The sequence below is a fragment of the Cervus canadensis genome, chromosome 15 (genome assembly GCF_019320065.1).
Source record: "Cervus canadensis isolate Bull #8, Minnesota chromosome 15, ASM1932006v1, whole genome shotgun sequence".
NCBI classification, from domain to species: domain Eukaryota; kingdom Metazoa; phylum Chordata; class Mammalia; order Artiodactyla; family Cervidae; genus Cervus; species Cervus canadensis.
The window spans coordinates 32,600,738-32,619,284 of record NC_057400.1 but is presented as its reverse complement, the minus strand read 5'-3'; the positions used below and the strand labels follow the sequence as shown (position 1 = coordinate 32,619,284).

At 36.8% G+C, this 18,547-nt stretch overlaps 1 protein-coding gene across 29 annotated transcripts in view; it reads left to right on the top strand.

Annotated features, from left to right (window-relative positions):
• The first annotated feature begins 9,006 nt into the window (after nucleotides 1-9,006).
• Nucleotides 9,007-18,547, top strand: part of NEB (nebulin) — a 218,680-nt gene continuing 209,139 nt past the window's right edge. For all 29 annotated transcript variants that reach the window (XM_043488007.1, XM_043488010.1, XM_043488013.1 and 26 more), the window contains exons 1-7: nucleotides 9,007-9,117; nucleotides 9,739-9,821; nucleotides 10,363-10,427; nucleotides 13,707-13,748; nucleotides 15,376-15,576; nucleotides 17,448-17,555; nucleotides 18,023-18,127. In XM_043488007.1, the coding sequence (XP_043343942.1) occupies nucleotides 10,392-10,427; nucleotides 13,707-13,748; nucleotides 15,376-15,576; nucleotides 17,448-17,555; nucleotides 18,023-18,127 (492 nt within the window). In that variant the 5' untranslated portion in view covers nucleotides 9,007-9,117; nucleotides 9,739-9,821; nucleotides 10,363-10,391. The remainder of the gene's footprint in view (nucleotides 9,118-9,738; nucleotides 9,822-10,362; nucleotides 10,428-13,706; nucleotides 13,749-15,375; nucleotides 15,577-17,447; nucleotides 17,556-18,022; nucleotides 18,128-18,547) is intronic.

Here is an 18,547-nt window from a genome sequence, read left to right as displayed (position 1 = left end):
TTTGGATCTGAGATTATCTGTTTAATTCAGGGTCCGTAGTGCTACCCTTGTCCTCCCTAAAGAATATCTTAAGTCACTGAAGAATATAGAATTGACCCTGTTTTCCTGTGACTCCAGACCACCTGTGTTCAATAGGTTAGCTTGATTGCCCATCCCATGATGAACTGGATTTCAGGAACAGACCTGCATTTTGGGATCTTCCTGTAACTACACTGCACTTGAGAATCAATTGGACCACTATTGTCCACTGTTTACCTGCCCATATTTTCTCTATTGTCAAACATCCAACTTCCAATGCTATGTGAGTGCTCATAAAAACATTACTGGCAAACTCTCTCCTCATCACTTTCCTTCTTGAAAAATGAATTTGTCCTGATCCCACTGACAGTGACAGACAGCTGAGTTAGATATTGGTTCAAACTCTGTCAAGTGAGTTATGCAGTCCCGTGCTGCTCAGAACTCACAGAGCGTTAGGAACTGGTTAACTTTTTTTTTTTTTAAAGATTTAAAAAAATCATTGTCTAAGGATGGCTTAGGTGGATTGGTTTGGCATACACAGGACCTCATAAAACCCCACCTCCTAAAACAAAACAACAACAACAGAAACCCCACCTCCTTCACACAGTCTTTTCTTGCTAACTAGAAAGTGATACAGTGGCTACCTCCCCTAAGACCAATAAATATGAAAACTAATACATGGAAATGTATATTTAATTTTAAAAATTGTCATTTAAGCTACACATTCCTATTGTAAATTCTATAGCTGCCTCTATATTTACATATACACAAATACATATAATGAATAATTTTTGAACACTAGATCTTACTTTTAAGAACAATGTAATGACATATATTCAAACTAGTATTTGGGAAGTCATTTCCCTCAAAAAGAAATACACACACACATATATGTGTGAAAGGATTCACACACACGTACACATATGTTTGTGTGTGAGGGCAAGAGTTGGAGGTACTGCCTATGGAGTAAGTTCACAAGAAAACCAGCTTTGCTATTTTATTAATATCTTTATATCTCAAGTTGGAAACTCTTTAGGAATGTCAGCAATTTAAGGCTGACATTTTTTTGACACTCATCCATTGGCAAAATTTGGTTTGAAATGGGCAGTAAATTGTAAATTCTGTTAATTTACTCCATAACAATTGAATAACCATGGGTAGTGGGTTGAAAAGACAATTTGGGGTAGGCTGTGGAGAGAGAAGCACCCAAGGAAAACAAAGAAAACCCTTGGCTATTCTCAGTTCAGTGAGGAGATTCAGAGACATGCTGCTTCAAAGCCAAGACTCTAGAAACAAGGAAGCTTAATGGAGAGCTCACTTGAAAAATAAACCCATGTCCAAGTCCTCCTAGAAAGCAGGGACAGGAGAGAAGGAACCCAGAAATGGGCCAGAAGATAAGTTAACATTAAAACATTTCCCTCTTCCATGTTTATGTGTTTTTCATGGGTTCTGATTGCAGGAAAACTCAGTAAGAGGAGGTAGGAGAATTTAGAAGGGTGAGTAGGCAATATTGCTGAAATTTAGTGTGTCTGACATGGCTTTTGAAAAGCAAATAACACCTGGGAGTTTTGATAATTTGAGAAAGCTCCATTTCATACCTATATATCCTGCTATGTTGTTGAATCTGCATGTTTCACAAATGAATGTGTTTAATTGTATATGTAATGTGTTTCTGATGTATATTTATTTAACCACTGTCTCACTAACTTAAAGCTCTACACTATGTAGAGGAGAATAGCAATATGACATCGTTGGAGCATTCCATTTTTCTATTGCTTAGCTGGGCATTCAGGGTCCTTCACAGCATAACTGCTATTTTAGAGTCTTCCATTACTTCTCTACATATACCTTACCTGACCTAAATCACATTAATCTTCATTCCCTGAACATGTCATACACTTTCCTACCCCTATGTGCTTGTTCATACTATCTACTAATGCTCTTCCTCCTATCATTTCTGGCTCTGAAAGTTCTATCCAAAATTCACTCAAAATTGCTGTGTCCATGCATTGGATTCAAGACAGCTGATTGAGCACAGACATTTATTTCTACCTTTCTCAAAGTCCTAATAAGTTTTATTAAAAAGTTATTAAGGATAATAAATGATAAATCCATAATAGGAATAAAAAGAGGGACTTGATACATAGTGTCTACCAGAAAGTCTATACAAAATTGAATTCACAATGAAAATAAATGCTTTAATATTCCTGGTGGTGGTTTAGTCACTAAGTTGTGTCCAACTCTTGTGACTCCATGGACTGTAGCCCACCAGTTTTGTCTGTCCATGGGGTTTTCCAGGCAAGAATACTGGAGTGGGTTGCCATTTAATATGCCTTGGAATACACTTATTTTCCTGGTGGCTCAGTGGTAAAGAATTTGCCTGCAATGCAGGAGACCTGGGTTCGATCCCCGGGTGGAGAAGATCCCCTGGGGAAGGGAATGTCAACACACTCCAGTTTTCTTGCCTGGAGAATCCCCATGGACAGAGGAGCCTGGTGGGCTACAGTCCACAGGGTCACTAAGAGTTGGACACAACCAAGCCACTAAGCACACACGCATGCTTATTTATTTAATGTGTAAGGTCTTTATAACAAAACCCATAAAACTAATGATGAATGTAAAAAATCTAGATGGGAAGATATCATTATAAAGTATCAATTCTTGCAAGATAAATCTACAAATTCAATGCAATTATTAAAAAGAGAATCAAAGGACAATTTTCATGGAACTCAATAAGCTTATTCTCAGAACTTCTAAAAGAACCAAAGGATAAGGATATCTAGATGATTTTTAGAAGTCTGTAAGCAACTTGCCCTACAGATACCAAAACACATAAAAGAGCTACAAGAACTAAAACAGTGTGATACTGACTTAGGAAGAGTCAAATAGATTAGTTGAATGAATGCTTTTTAGGGAAATTGATAAGCTGCTTCTAAAATTTACTTAAAATATCTAAGACGAGTAGAGCCAAAACCCTCTTAAAGATAATATGGTGGGAAGACTTGTTCTTCCAGACATCAAGACAGATCATAAAGCTATAGAAAAACAACAGTGTGATATTGTAGACCAGTAGGTAGAATAGAGAGTCTGGAAAGAACTCATATATATGTGGGTAAGATTGATAGCATAGGAGAAATTTCATCTAGTGGGGAAACAGTGGAATTTTCAAGAAAATTGATACAATTGGCAATCCATAGGAAAAAAGTAAAATTAGATCTTTTGTTCACGTTATACACAAAAATAATAATTTCCAGATAGATTAAACATAAATATGAAAGGTGAAGTTCCTAGTATTTAGAAGAGTATATAGGAACATATCTTCATAATCTTAGGGTAGAAGGATTTTTTTATTGAAAGTACTGGTCACAGTGGAGAAAATTATTAAGTTAATTACCTGAATTAAGAACTCCTGTTCATCAGATGTCAGTGTGAAACTAATGAAAAAAACAATAAAGAAGAGAAGATATTTACAACACATAACTATCAAAGGATTCATATCCATATAAAGAGGGCTTGTAGATCAATGAGTAAATGCGCAACAACTTAATGGAAAAATAGGCAAGAGAATTAATCAGATATTTCTCAAAAAAACAACAAAATATGCAAATGTATACTAGACATATGAAAAAGAGTTCAACTTTACTAGCAGTGATGAAAATACAAACTCGAACCACAAGATTAAATTATTACATTGCCATCAGACAAGACAAAATTTAGAAAGCTTAATCTTACTATAACCAGGTTAAAAGCATACATGACTGATGAGAATATAAATTGGTACCAGCTTTGGAAAGCAGGTAACATTATTTAATAAAGTTGAAGATTAGCATATTCTTTGACCTATAATTTACACGCCTACTTACATACTCTGGTCATTTAATTGTCTATGAGTACCAGAACACCTGTGCAAGAAGGTTCATCTTTGTTCTTAACTGACAAAAGCTGGAAATACTCAGTTCCCCCTCATCAGCTGAATGGATAAATAGAGGTAGAGTCACATTATAAAATATTTGCAGTATTACAAGATAGTAAACATTATTATCTGGAGAAGGAAATGGCAACCCACACCAGTAATCTTGCCTGGAGAATTCCATAGACAGAGGAGCCTGGCGAGTTACAGTCCATGGGGTCACAAAGAGTAGGACGCAACTGAGCGACTAACAAGCACACACACAAATATTATTATATAATTAAAAATCAACAAACACGATGTTAAATGAAAAGCTACACTACAAAAATTGCATATAGCATGAATCCATTATGTAAAATTTTAAAACAAAACTAAATTGTTTAGGAGTGCATACAGAGGTGGTAAAATTAAAAATAAGAGCAAGGAAATTATTACTCTCAAGGACAGGACAGATGACCTTTTCGTACCTGAGTGATATTTATATGAATGTTCACTTTACCCCGTTTGCTAAATTGTACACATAAGTTTTGTAGAAGGAAATGACAACCCACTCCAGTATCCTTGCCTGAGAAATCCCATGGACAGGGGAGCCTGGCGGGATATAGTCCATAGGGTCACAAAGAATCGGGCATGACTGAGTGACTAATGCACACATAAGTTTTATATAGTTTTCTGTATATATTAAAAGTCACAACAAACACAAAAAATTAAAAAAGCAGAACTCCAGAAAGTAAAAGGAAAGCGAAACAAGAAAAAACACTAGACTCTAGAAACAGACATCCAATTTAATTCAAGCAGTACTAAAAGTGGCATTTAAATTCAATTCACCTGTTAAGTAGTGTCAAAGCTGGACAGGGATTTCCTGATTTGACTGCATATGGATTTAAAACATCTCTATGGCCACAGACACCACAAACAACTTAGAATATTCACAACATACAGAAGAGACACATGGTCAATATCTATAATATATTAAGAATGACTATAAATCAGTGTAGATGGAGAGATATGGGCTGACAATATACAGAATAAAAGGTACAAATAGTCAACAAACATGAAAAAATAACCAATTTTGTTAGTGGCAATGTGCAAAATAGAAAAAAATTAATACATAATACACAGGAACATTTAAAATAATCACAATATAATTATTTGTGCAATTGTATATTTAACTCGTTGAAGTATAAACTAATTATGAAATATAAAAATTAAGTCATTAAAGACTAAGGCTCCTTCTAAAAGCTTTACATTTCTTAGTGTATGACTTATACCCTCATAGTCTCAATGTGGCTGCTCTGCCCTTAGACGTTATATCTGTGTTCTAGGTCTAGAGAAGGGACGAATGGCAAGAGGAAAACAGTGCATTCCAGCTGAATCTGACTCTGCTCATCAATAAAATCATACCTTTCCCAGAAGCCTTATTCTCTAGAATTGCACTTAAATCTTACTGGCAAAACGGTCACAGTTTTCCCCTAACATTTAAGGAATTGAAGAGGAGTGTATTTTGTAAATTAGCATATTTGTGTCCGAAACTAAATTTTGGTTCTGTTAATAAGCAAGCAGTGGAGCATACATATTGCTCAGTCAATGCCTGCTGCATGGTGGAAGCACCTAGAACAGTGCCTCTTACATTTCACATAATAAATATTAGTTCAATAAAGGAATGGGAATTTTCATATTATAATCCACATAATCCCCAGAATAACAGTGAAGGGGATTCAGAATAAGTCCTGAGCACCAGCTACAGAAGAAACTAGGCCAGATGGAACAGATGGCTCCCTGAGAGGTCTAAGATGAATATAACTATAGAATGCTGGGGTTTCCCAGGTGGCGCTAGTGGTAAAGAATGCCACCTGCCTATGCTGGAGACTCAGGTTCAGTCCCTGGGTTGAAAAGATCCACTGGAGGAAAGCATGGCAACCCACTCCACTGTTCTTGCCTGGAGAAGCCCGTGGACAGAGAAGCCTGGCAGGCTGTGGTCCATAGGGTCGCAGAGTCAGACACGACAGAAGCCGCTTAGCATACAAGCACGCGTAAGATGCTGCTTGATGTCTTTGAAAAGGACAAGAGCAGATTGGACAGCAAGTTTGAGGTAGTGACAAGTTTCTAGGATTGTGCTGTTCAACACCGGCCACCATGTGGCTATTTCAGCACAAATTAAACAAAAAGTATAAAATCTCGGGTCTGCAGTCATGCTAGACATGTGCTGAGTGTTCAATAACCACATGTGGCTAGTGGCTACCATCTTGGTAGTGGTATTAGAATGTTTCCAGTACTGCAGAAAGTTGTATTGGGTACTGCTTGTCTAGAAAAATGAAGCCAATGGAGAAAAAACAGAAAGAGAGGGGGAAAAAAACGAAAACTATGAATTTGCAGAAAAACTAACTGTTGGGCAGGAAAAGAAAAATAATCATAATATATGGGGTTCAGCTGTGAACAGCCTTTTGTTAATCATAATAATGTAAACATTGAATTCTGAATTTCATAAATAAAACCTTATTGGGAGTATAGAGATGGGAGATGAGGCTTGTGTCTGGTTAGAGTGGCTGCTACTGCTGCTAAGTTGCTTCAGTCATGTCCAATTCTGTGCGACCCCATAGACGGCAGCCCACGAGGCTCTGCCATCCCTGGGATTCTCCAGGCAAGAACCCTGGAGTGGGTTGCCATTTCCTTCTCCAATGCATGAAAGTGAAAAGTAAAAGTGATGTCGCTCAGTCGTGTCCGACTCTTCGCGACCCCATGGACTGCAGCCTACCAGGCTCCTTCGACCATGGGATATTCCAGGCAAGAGTACTGGAGTGGGTTGCCATTGCCTTCTCCGGGTTAGAGTGGGGTTTTGTATAAAAGAGAACTAAAGCCTCATCTTCCAAGGTAGGAACCAGACAGATAATACCAATGACTGGAAAAATCAGAAAAAAATAATAGAGACATTTTTGTTAACTGTGTAGAGATAAATAACAAATGATTCTACTAAAAGGGTTAAAATGATTGTCTCCAGGGTGGGAAAAACAGATGAATGATGGAAACAGGAGGCACTGATTTTAGTAAGAAGCCTTGCAAAACTATTTGATTCTTAAATAATGTGCAGATATAATTTGGCTAAAATAATTAATGAAATAAAACTGCAACAACAGAAACTATTACAATGCCATCTCCTCCATAAAATCTCTTATGGTCTCCAGACATGACACTCCTAAACTTTGGTATTTCAGAAAACATCATCTGACGCTCTGCTACTGGTACCTAACCGTACCCTGCTTTGTTCTGTAGCCAATTATCCAGTCTTACAGGCTCCCTTGGTGGCTCAGTGGTAAAGAATCCACCTGACAACGCAGGAGATGCGGATTTGATCCCTGGGTTGAAAAGATCCTCTGGAGAAGGAAATGGCAACCCACTCTGATATTCTTGCCTAGGAAATCCCATGGACCTAGGAGCCTGGTGGGCTACAGTCGGTGGGGTTGCTAAAGAGCTGGACACAACTTAGTGACTGAACAACAACATACAGTCTTACAGCCAAACTCCTACTGATTCATGAATTCTTAGACTACAGTCTGATTTCAGAAGTTTCACAGTAAGTTAGTATTTCAGTCTAATATAAAGAGTAAAGATACCAATAAAATGTTTAAAATGTATTAATAATTCTAAAATAATGGTTAACATTTATTGAGCACTTATGTGAAAGGCATGTAAGGAGCTACCGATAAATCAAGGTATCAATTTATTCTTCTTCCACAAAAGAGACCCTCAATAGGCCTGAAAAACAGAGGGGTTCTTTCATCTTGAGGTCATAACTCCAGATAAGCATTAATTTATGCTTCTTTTTTACTTTATATATTTTTGTACTATGATTTTTAAAAGATCCATATTATCTTTCAATGTAACACCATCTTTTAAAAAGCACGTGGTGAATAGTAAGTCATCATTCTTCTAGTTTGCAGCTTCCAGGTAAATGATCATATTACACACAAATATTCCTTGGTGAGAAAATCTGTGAAAATAAATGAAATCAACAGGTATAATTCATTCAGATGGAAAGATGATCAAATTTTACTACCATATGAATCACAGAAAAGGGAGAGGTACGTATGTTTGAAATGTGAGATTTTTTCCTAACATTTAAACTCCGCCCCAAAAAACCATAGCAATATGTTTAGTTTCAAATCCACATTAAGATCCAAGTGACCTATTGAGTTTTGCCTTAGAATAGGGAGTGGAAAGACATTAGTCAGTGAGAATCAGCTGCAGGTAAAAAATTATTGGATAACTTTTATACAGTGTCTTACCCTCTGACTTGCAAATAGAGCATTATTTTCTAATAATTTACTGATTTCCATTTTATTTGCTCTTGCTCTTCAAAAATTGAGCCCTTTTGTACCTGCATTCATATTTTGCCTCTCAGAGTCATCTGAAATAAATAAGAAATCAATAACCCAATTAGTTACATCTGAGGGAGGCTCTGTATTCCTAGCAGCTAGGCTTGCTTACAAAGGGAGAAGGTAATGAGTATGATCTTGGCATTCCCCTCACTGGTTTAGTAATAGAAAAATGATGGGGCCTAATCTCTCTAATTACGCCCTGTGGGTACCTTATCTAGCGTCACCATGAAGTATTTTCACCTATCACTTCATTTTATCACATTTAAAAAAATTGGTTTTACCAACTTGATGTTTTCTGGATCCCTCTATTTCTTTCATATCAACACCTGTAACTTACCACGCTCACCAGGTGAGCTGTGTAAGAGTGAGCTTATTTATCTCCATGAAGATGGAAAAACTGGTGAGAAGAAAGCTGTTACAGAAGGGTTAAAGCCCCTCAAAGTCATGCTGATTTTCTTCTAAGTTCTTTTGCATGAATATGATATTAAACACTGAGCGGTAGGAAATGAGAGATTAAACCACAATTTGAGCCCCATATGCTGGAAGTTAGGTAAAATTCCATTACATTTGAATACCTCTATGCAAGCAATTTGTTACCCTTTATCCTTTAGTGGAATTGATGAACAGGTGGTTTTCAGAAGATCACTTAGTATATTTAGCTTCTGAAATTTGAGCGACTTGGGATCTGATTGGCTGCTCCGGCCACATGATAATTCAGAGCCCATGCTCCACACCGGCTCTTGTCTGGGGTTGTCAGGAGGGGAGAGTTGGGAGAGGCTTTGCTGCTGAGGAAATTTGTTTGGTAGATTGAAGGTAAGGCCAATTTATGGCTTTTCTTTTCTTCCTGTAATATTCTTTTAGGAAATGTTTTACAACTTCCCTTGAGGTGTTTTCCAAAATTTGGGTCTTAACTGGGAAATGAGTGATGCAAATGTGACTAGGAAAGTCTATAACCCTATGGCCCAGCTCAGGTCTTACTTATACCTGATGTGAGTGTGTGATTAAAGTCCTATACTAACCAACTTACTTCTTGACCGAGTTGGTTATCTTGTCTAACGAATGTTTTTTTTTTTTTTGCCTTTGTTTTTCCTTTTTTCTAAATATATTAGTATGAAAAAAGATCTATGTCCTTCGTTCCTATATTTATCTGGTTCTACTGGACTTTATTTGACTCAGAAGGAGTGGCAGTTTTGCTAGCTTAACAAAACCAGCCACAGCTGGGGTATTGGTTTACAAGCAAATATCTTTGGGTGAAGGGACAGCTGCTTCAAAACATCATCTACTTTTACCGAGAGAGAGAGAGAGTCCTCCTCTCTGGCGTCAAAGAAGGCCTTGGGAGATCCCTTCCCTGGTTCCTGAATTAGCAACTTGGGCCCAAGACCCACCATCTCGTATGAACTTCAGTCAATGCTTTAACCATTTGCTGTTTTTCAGGTTGAACAGAGCTACAGAAACAAAGAGGAGAAATCCGTACAAGCCAATGGTGTTTGGGAAGAAAATAACCCCGTTGCCTTGAGGTTTCTATTTTTTCTTTTCAAGTCCGTTGACAGATTTATTTTTATGTGTTCTAATTTGAAGCATAGGCTCTATTGCATACAATGTGGTATAATAGGATGGAGACCTAAGGCAGCCCTCTTAGAATTTTGGTGCTACCAGGAAAAACTCCAACTTTTTTCTGAAAGCCAAGTTGAACTTTCCCTATAATTTTTCCTTAAAATTTTGCTTTAAGGTATTTTTTTCCTCCAAGTATTTGGAAACGTAAATACTCTTTTCCTTTGACTCTAAACCCTCTCACTCTGTCCCCTCAGCTTCATTTTACAACTTTAACTAGATTGATCATATAGCTAGAAGTAGCAATATGAAACACATTCCTGAGGGAATCGAGAAATTTGAAGCCTGTTTTTTTAGACCAGAATTTACATATCTCCTCTCCCTTAGCCTGCAAAAATACATGAGTATATAGAACAGATTAACTTTTGTTTTTATAATATTATATAAGGTGATTTCAGTCCTGGGGATAGATTCTAATGGATTATCGTTTGTCTGGAATATGAAAAGTTTGTAGGTGCCACTACTACTCTGGGAAAATGGCAGATGACGAAGAATATGAGGAGGTGGTGGAGGTAAGATTTTTAAAACTCCTGACTCTGACAAAAGAGTGTTTTTATGTGACGATAGTCAAAGCCGTGTAGGTGAATTAATCGTTTGAAAAATATGTTGTCTATTATAACTTCACAAAGAGTCATCGTTAAAGCATAAGAAAAGGAGTATTTTACATTCCGTTTCACTATAATTATGTGGGATTAGAACTGAAAAAAAGTATCACTGTTACCCAATTTTGCTTTTCTTTAAATTCACATGCACAAAAAAGTATGGGGTAAAGATGGATTTTCAACTGCCTTCTGAAACTACTTTCTTCCCTACTTCCCAGCCCCTGTGGCCAAAGGGACAGAGGAAATGAAGAGAAAGTTCTGAGAACCGAATCCTATTTCTTAATGTTTGCACAGCCACAGAGGGAAAAAGAGCTACTTACTCCTTGTTTCAGCAAGCTAATTATCTATGTTTAGGGTGAAATGGATTAAGTGTTCAGAGTTATATATATATATACACACATATATATGATATATGTATATGTAAGATTTTATACATGTGTATATGTGCACACACACAAACATGTAAAAATCATGGGGCTCACAAATGACAGTTGGAGCCATACTTCCCCACCAACTCCATCCTATTTACCCAAGGGAACAAGACTAGCTTTTGCATATGAATTTGAAAAAGAACAAAAGACCATAGTGGGCATCTTGAAAAATTCCTTCAAGGTTATTGGGATATCTGACATGATTTATAAAGTTGTTGCTTTATATTTATTTTATTTCAGTTTTTATTATGTTGTGGTTTTTCTTTACCACTTCTTGCCTTTAGCATCCATGTAAATATATTGCTATTGGAATCTGTAAGTCCTTAACAATTACCAATTAACGATGATGATTTAAACATGTGAAAATCTCTCTACGTGCTCAAGATACATGGAGGCAGTTTTGAAAATCTATGCTTTTTAGTAAGAATGAAATTTAAGTTACCCAGAGTCAAATCCCAAATGAACATGCCAAAATCTATCTTTAGAATATTATTTTATGTGACAGTTTATTCTTAGATCAAGAAAATTTTATTTTATTCTAAAAATACAATTGCTTTTATTATTGAAGGATATGAAGGAAAAAACAGACTGACCTTCATTCAGTATAACATTCAACCTCTCTGATTCAAATGCCAAAGGCCAGATCTTCAGTGTCCAATATTTTCACTAGTGCACATTTCACTTACAACCCTGCTGGTCAGAATAATCACTGTCAAGCACTAACACAATTATAAATTGCCTTCTGTATGATGGTAATACCAGGAATACCTTTAAACCTCCATCTTAAATATGTCTTGCCTTCCTTAAAATAATGGTGTTAACTGGTCATTGGAAATTGCCCTTAGAGCTATATTTGAAGGATTTAACTAGATGTCATAAAAATGGAGGAGGCTATTTTTAGGCATCTTTTCCTTGCCATATTGTTCCCTGTTTCTGGGACCAGCAGGTGATAAACTAATAGACTTTCTGCCAGAGAGAACTGAACCAAGGTCTCTCTGACCTCAAAAGATGCCATGAGAATGGATTGGTGGCAGATTTAAGGAAATAGGAAGGAGGAATTCACAAAACAAGTACTAGCTCTAAAAATGTTTCTCCTGGGGTTCTTGGACACCTGAATAAAGTTGTACTGTCATTCTGTAGTCAAACTTAAACTTAGTACATCTTTGCCTTTTCCTTTCTTTCTATCATACTATCTATTTAGTGGCACAGCTCTAAAAAAAAAAAGAGATTTGGCTTACAAGTTAATGCCAACCATTTGGATAACGTTGCCTTTTTTGGTAAACTTTTTTTCTAAGACATATTTACTAATGATGAGAGCTTAGCAAAGGTAAAAATAGATGGCTACCAAAGAGCTGCTTTTATCCAAAATAGTTGTGAATCATTCACTTTAGTTGAAAATTTCTTTTCAAGACACTATTGTTTTGTGCGACCAGAAAAAAAAAAAAAGGTTCCATGTAGATCAGCATCAAACAGCATTTCCTAAAGTGTCCAAATGGTATTTCCCATGTGATGAAGACACAGTACGTAAAAGAGATTCTCTGTCCTGTAAGAGCTTGTGATTTCTGTTGCTATGTGTAAGGACACAGAGACAAAATTAGATTTTAAAAATTAAAAAAAAAATAGTACAGGAGCAGAGGAAGCATAAGAGAGGGAGACATTAAGCAACTTTTATGCTAATTTTATTGCAAGTGAAACAGAGCATGTGGCCTATGGACCATAGTTAAGTAGTTTGATGAGAGATCACTGAACCAAGGGCAAAAGAAAGGAGGCCCCTGAGGGAAATTTTGCCTTCACTATTTTTTTCCCTCCCTCCCAAGTATATGTTTTGGTGTCAAGAAAAAATGAAGCATAAAATGTTACTCATTTTGTTAACTGAGAAAATGAGCCAAGTGGTTTCATTTTATCCCTTTTCTGTGTGCCTTGGCCTAAACCAGTCTTTTCCTTCTGTTCATCCAGTAAAGCTGGGTGATGCTAGGGGCAGGATTCCACTCTCCTTACGCATCTGAAACAAAATGTCAGCCAGTTCTTATCCACATCTATTTATTGCTAGTGATGTCAGAAGTAGTACAAAAGTAGATTTGATTTCAGATCCAGCCTGCAGGCACCTAAGAGCCATCAGTGGCAAACTGCTGTCTAACTTACCCACATTTTGTGATGAGGAAGCTCATTGTAGCACCCCTTTTAGGACCATCATGTTACCAGAAGGGATCTATTCATAACTCCAAAAGAAACTCTTATTACTTAGTCATCAGGGTGATATAGGGATAATTAAGATGTGTATATGCTTTCAGATCTATCATTTTCATAAGGATGATATTTTAAAATGTTATTCACACTGAGGTTTCTGAGTTTTATTTTTATTGTTAGTCAGCAAATAGTTTTTTTTATCACAGTTCCTCTCTGCCCAGCCCACACACTCAAGATATTGTTATTATATTCTCAGCAAACTCTGAGAGTACCATAAGAAAACATTTTATTTCTCAAGCAAAATAACTTCACCAGATAAATAGCCATCCTCAGATACCTTTCTCATCACCCTGCATCTCCTTGTCCACTCTGATGGCTTTCACTATGGCTACTTTGATGTTTCACATAGTTGAAATGGGTTCCAAAATACGAACAGCCCCTGCCATCTACTTCCTTCCCACCAAAGTTGAAAACCAACTGGACTAGTGAAATAAACTAAGTGGTTCAACTGAGGCAAAGCAGAGGGGATTCGTGCTTTGGTTCTAATGATACCTTTGTTCTCTATTTATAGTATTACACAGAGGAAACAGTCCATGAAGAGGTACCAGGGGAGGTAAGATCCAGCCCGCATCTGAACAGGCTGCATGCTCAGTGAAGCAGAAAGCTTTCTCCTCTCTCAGACTCCCAGGGCTAGCAAGCTGGCAAAAGGGAGAATCTGGAGGTCACTGACCTATGTGCCAGCAGTATAAGTATGGACGTTACCTGTTTTTACTATTCAATGTATCCAAAGTGACTAGGGACGGTTCCCCCATTACTTGGGTGATATTTTTGGTGTAGGTGATGCTTATTAGAATAATGCGATTGGCTGTCACCACTCTTTGCAACAAAGGTGGGGCCTTGGACTTGAGATTTGTATGGGGACCAGCAGTTTCATTGTGTAGAGTCATAACTTCTTGGGCACCAACTCTGCTCAAAAGAAGTGGAGCCTCCAAGCCTTTGTCCTTGATGGTACAATAAAATGCTGCTTACAGTTTGGCACATTAGGAATTCTGAGAAAGTCATTTCCATAAATATTCTAAGCTGGGACTTTTTTTTTTTTTCCAAGCTGAAATCTCTCTCATGCTTAATTTTCTGCATGGAGCTGCTTCTCTTAAGCATGACACATGGTGATATGGATGGCTAACCCTGAAACCTGCATAAGAACTAACAACTGTAGATTCTGTAAACTGGTTAGTTTCTCACCATCAACCATACGTCAGTAATAAGGGACAGAGAGCACTCTATTAGCAGGGATCTGACACAAATCAGGGTATGTGTCATGGATGTACAATTTCCTTATTGTTTAGGTTTCTCTTTTTTCCTAATTGATGCTGGAACTCTTCCTTTGGTACAGATGATATAAGCTGTGAAGGAAATTTTACTGTGAGATGCATTGAAAATTTAACTGCTTATCTTCTTTTCTTACATATTTTTAAACTTTGGATTAGACCCAAACTTTGGACCTTGGTTTCTTTCACTATAAAGTCTATTGTAACAAGCAGCAATTTCCCACCTACCACATACTGTCATGAAGCTAACTACCCCATTATGTTGTCATCATTATTCGTGTTCTCCTAGGCATTTATTAGTGTAAATGGCACTCTAGTTCACTTTAATTAACTGACTAAGCCAAGAGAATGGTAATCACTTGTATTATTGATGTGATTCATTTTTTCAAATTCATCATTCTTTGTCTCATATAACAGAATACTTAAACACCTGAAGAACAAGCAACTTTTTCTTAGAATCATTTAAAAGTTAATATTAAAGTCAAGAATTTGAGTTTTATTTGTCTTCATTTGTTTTGTTCCCTGATCCCAGTTTGCTTTCACTTTACCATGCAGTTTAAGAAGATTTTTAAATGATTGAGAATATTTTTGTTTTGTTTTTATCCTATTTTCAAGTGTTCCTTTAGGCAAATGGGGTTTTAAGGCAATGTTGCAAGTAGGTAAGAAGTATCCTTTTTGTTCCAGGCAATCTGACACAGTCAGCATTCAGATTTATGTAACATTATGTGCCTTCATGTGGATATAGCATGTGATTTCCTGCTTTGGCCTGTTTTAGATATGAAGAAGTATTAATAACACCAGGAATATCAATCTGACTTGAAGTTAGAATAATGTATATCAAGATCATAGTATTACAGTTTTTACCTTCATAACGTTGTCAAATTTTGATGTAACTTCATGCCAAATTTTCAGACAATAACAAGATTCTACGAAACTACGACAACAAGGACATCTGACTATGAGCAATCAGACACCTCCAGACCGGCCCTGGCACAGCCAGTACCTGAAAAGCCGGTGGAGAGGAAGAGGGTTATTCGAAAGAAGGTGGACCCTTCAAAGTTCATGACCCCTTACATTGCACACAGTCAGAAAATGCAGGATCTCTTTAGCACAGTAAGTTTCAAAAAACTTCTACTTATCTGGTTTTACTACTGAGAAATCACTGTTCTCATCCAACTGTGTTTTGGATGCTGGCTGGACTTTGTTTCTCAACATTGTATGAGAAAAAACTTATTTTACAGAAATATAATGTCTCAAAACTCTTGAATTCTGCTTTCATGTAATTTACTTGCACCACTGCAGCCAGCATCAGGGAAAGCATCCTTACTGAAATTATCCCCGCAAAATAAGCATAAGGCCAGTTGTAAAGAATTTACTGGTGTTTAATCACAATTTGTTTGCCAGTCTAGAACAATGAAATCAGAGTTACAGATTTATAGAGTTAGATATAGATTTAGTTGAAATCAGTTCACATAAACTAGCATTTATTTATGCTATATCTGAGCATAATGCCTCTCAAATAGACTAGCTAACAGTGTCTCTAGGAGGTATAGAGTAAAAAAGATTGTGATGTTTTAAAAAGATCTTAAAATGTGATCTTTTTAAAAAGATTTGTAAAACCACAATCAGACTAAGAAAACTTACCTGAAATTGAGGATCAGAGTGTTCTACTGTAACCTGAAACAGAAGTTTTTTAACTGGCTGCACATTGAAATTCCCTAAAACTCTAAGAGCTCTAAGACTACCGATGCCCAGGTTGTTCTAGTTTAGTTGGTCCAGGCAGGCTTGGGACCTGTAGAGGATTTTAAAAACTGCCCAGGTTCTAATGGGCAGCCCACACTGAGAATCACTGCTCTTGAGGATGCCTGTCTTAAAGTTTCCATGTCCAATTCTGTAAGTTACACTTACTGGCAACAGATTAAAACCCTTTAAATGGAGCTAAATTGTTGATTGTCCAGGGTAGACTGAGGTCTCACTAGATGGCCTGATTGCACATCTTCTGGAAGCTTAAAAAAGATGAAAAGTACTCAGGGGAGCATCGGATTATATAGGATTAATGCTTATGTCAAAAGCATGTTGTGGTTGGCCAATAAGCATTCATTTCTGGTTGAATGTTAACTACTGGGGACTATTTGGTAAATTTCTACTTCAGAGTCTTGTATTATTCAAAATTTAGGTTTTCTAAGACTTAGATTTTTAAAAACAAAATTATCTTGCCTCTTTTATCACTATAGTATTCAGCAAAGACAGAAAAATTTATTGTCAATTTATTGCCATAAATACCTCATTAATTCAAACAGTAATATCCTAGAATTTTTGATAGTCTGAACAAAATGTTGGCAAAGGTTTGTAATATTTTTAAAGTGGTTAGAAATGAAATAGTAGTATAATTTAGATTGTTGACTATTCCACTCAAGAGTCTTCTTGAAGAATTAATAATGATAAATTATGCATGTTATTCTTAAAGCAAGAACTCATATATTTAGCAGAAATAAAATTTCATTCCTTTTCAAAATTCTTCATAATTTATACTTCCCATTAATTCAGCTGGTGTCTCAGTTATCCAAATCACTGAGATTTAGCTGCAACTTCTGAACTGAATATTTTTTCATTGTATTAGCAAACAAATCTTTTTAGACTTGACTAAATTTCTATATTTCCTAAAATTATTGAGGTTCCAGCTTTTCATGTGTGAATTCAGACAATAAAAATATTGAAAGAATCATTTGAGGGCTTTTCCAAGACAATAGTTCACAATAAAATTTCTATTGTCTCCAGTATTCAGCCATTCTTGGGAAGAACAATTAGCATATCTATTTTAGTTTCTGTTGAGAATCAGAGTAGGGGACAAAAACAAAATTGTTATAATCAATAATTGTTATAACTTGCAGGATTAAAAAAATAAGACAGGATGTATATATGAGACTGTAATTTCTGCTGCTGTGTTGTCATGTTTTAGGCTAATAATCTGATATCTCTTTCAGAATAAATACAAGGAGAAGTATGAGAAAGCAAAAGGGCAGCCATACGCCATCACAACCGATACCCCAGAACTTCGCAGAATCAAGAAAGTTCAAGATCAACTCAGTGAGGTGGGCCAGATTGCTAAAATAAAGGAGAGAGTCATTTCAGAAATGTCCCTACCACTGGGAATAGAGGGCTTTAAATAGGTGTAGAGAGAATAAGGGGTCAAATGACTGTGAGCTAGTCTAAAAATACAGAAGAAGCATTGGCCATAGATTATGTTGCTCTAAATGTGAACCTAAAGAGACTTCTAAAAGCTTGGCTTATAGGTAGTATGAGATGGGAGTTCCAACTCACTGAGACTGTCCATTCTGGTGTACAGGGAGGCTGAAATTTGGGCAGGAAAACAGACAATCAGTGAATACAGGTGCTCTATGGATAGTTGGAGTTCACAGCTTTCTACCTAAAAGGCAGAAACTTGACTTTGGTTGAAGACATAGAGTGATTGGGTCAATGTTCTTTATTATAAGATATTCTTTAATATATTCATATATTCATGCCTGTTATGAGTTCTAACTGTGCATTATTTTGGCAGGTTAAGTATCGAATAGATGGCGATGTTGCTAAAACTATTTGTCACGTCGACGAAAAAGCAAAGGACATTGAACATGCAAAGAAAGTGTCGCAGCAAGTCAGTAAGGTAACAAGTTTGTGGTATGGGTGGCTGGAATACCAAGTAGCATGTGCATTATAACCGCTTGGCCTTGGAGGAGAAAACTGAACAGGCCAGATCCTGCTCATCAGTTCCACGTGAGCCCACAGGCATGGTGGGGTCTAAGAGTCACACGCGTCAGGCAGTCTGTACTAGTGACTGACGTGGACCATCAAAGCTATGGGGGTTGGAAAGCCCAGGACCTCAGCTTCAGCTATAGAATTCAGTCCCAGTGTCTCCAGAGTCTTTTTTTTTTTCTTGTTGGGAGGTGAGTTTTTAATGAGAAACCTCCAAACTTCAAATGTAAGCAACTAATTTAAAATACTTAAAAAAAAATACCATCTAAGTCAAACACATCTACCATCCAAGTTCAGCCAATGACCGACAGGTTTCAACCTTTGAAAAGAA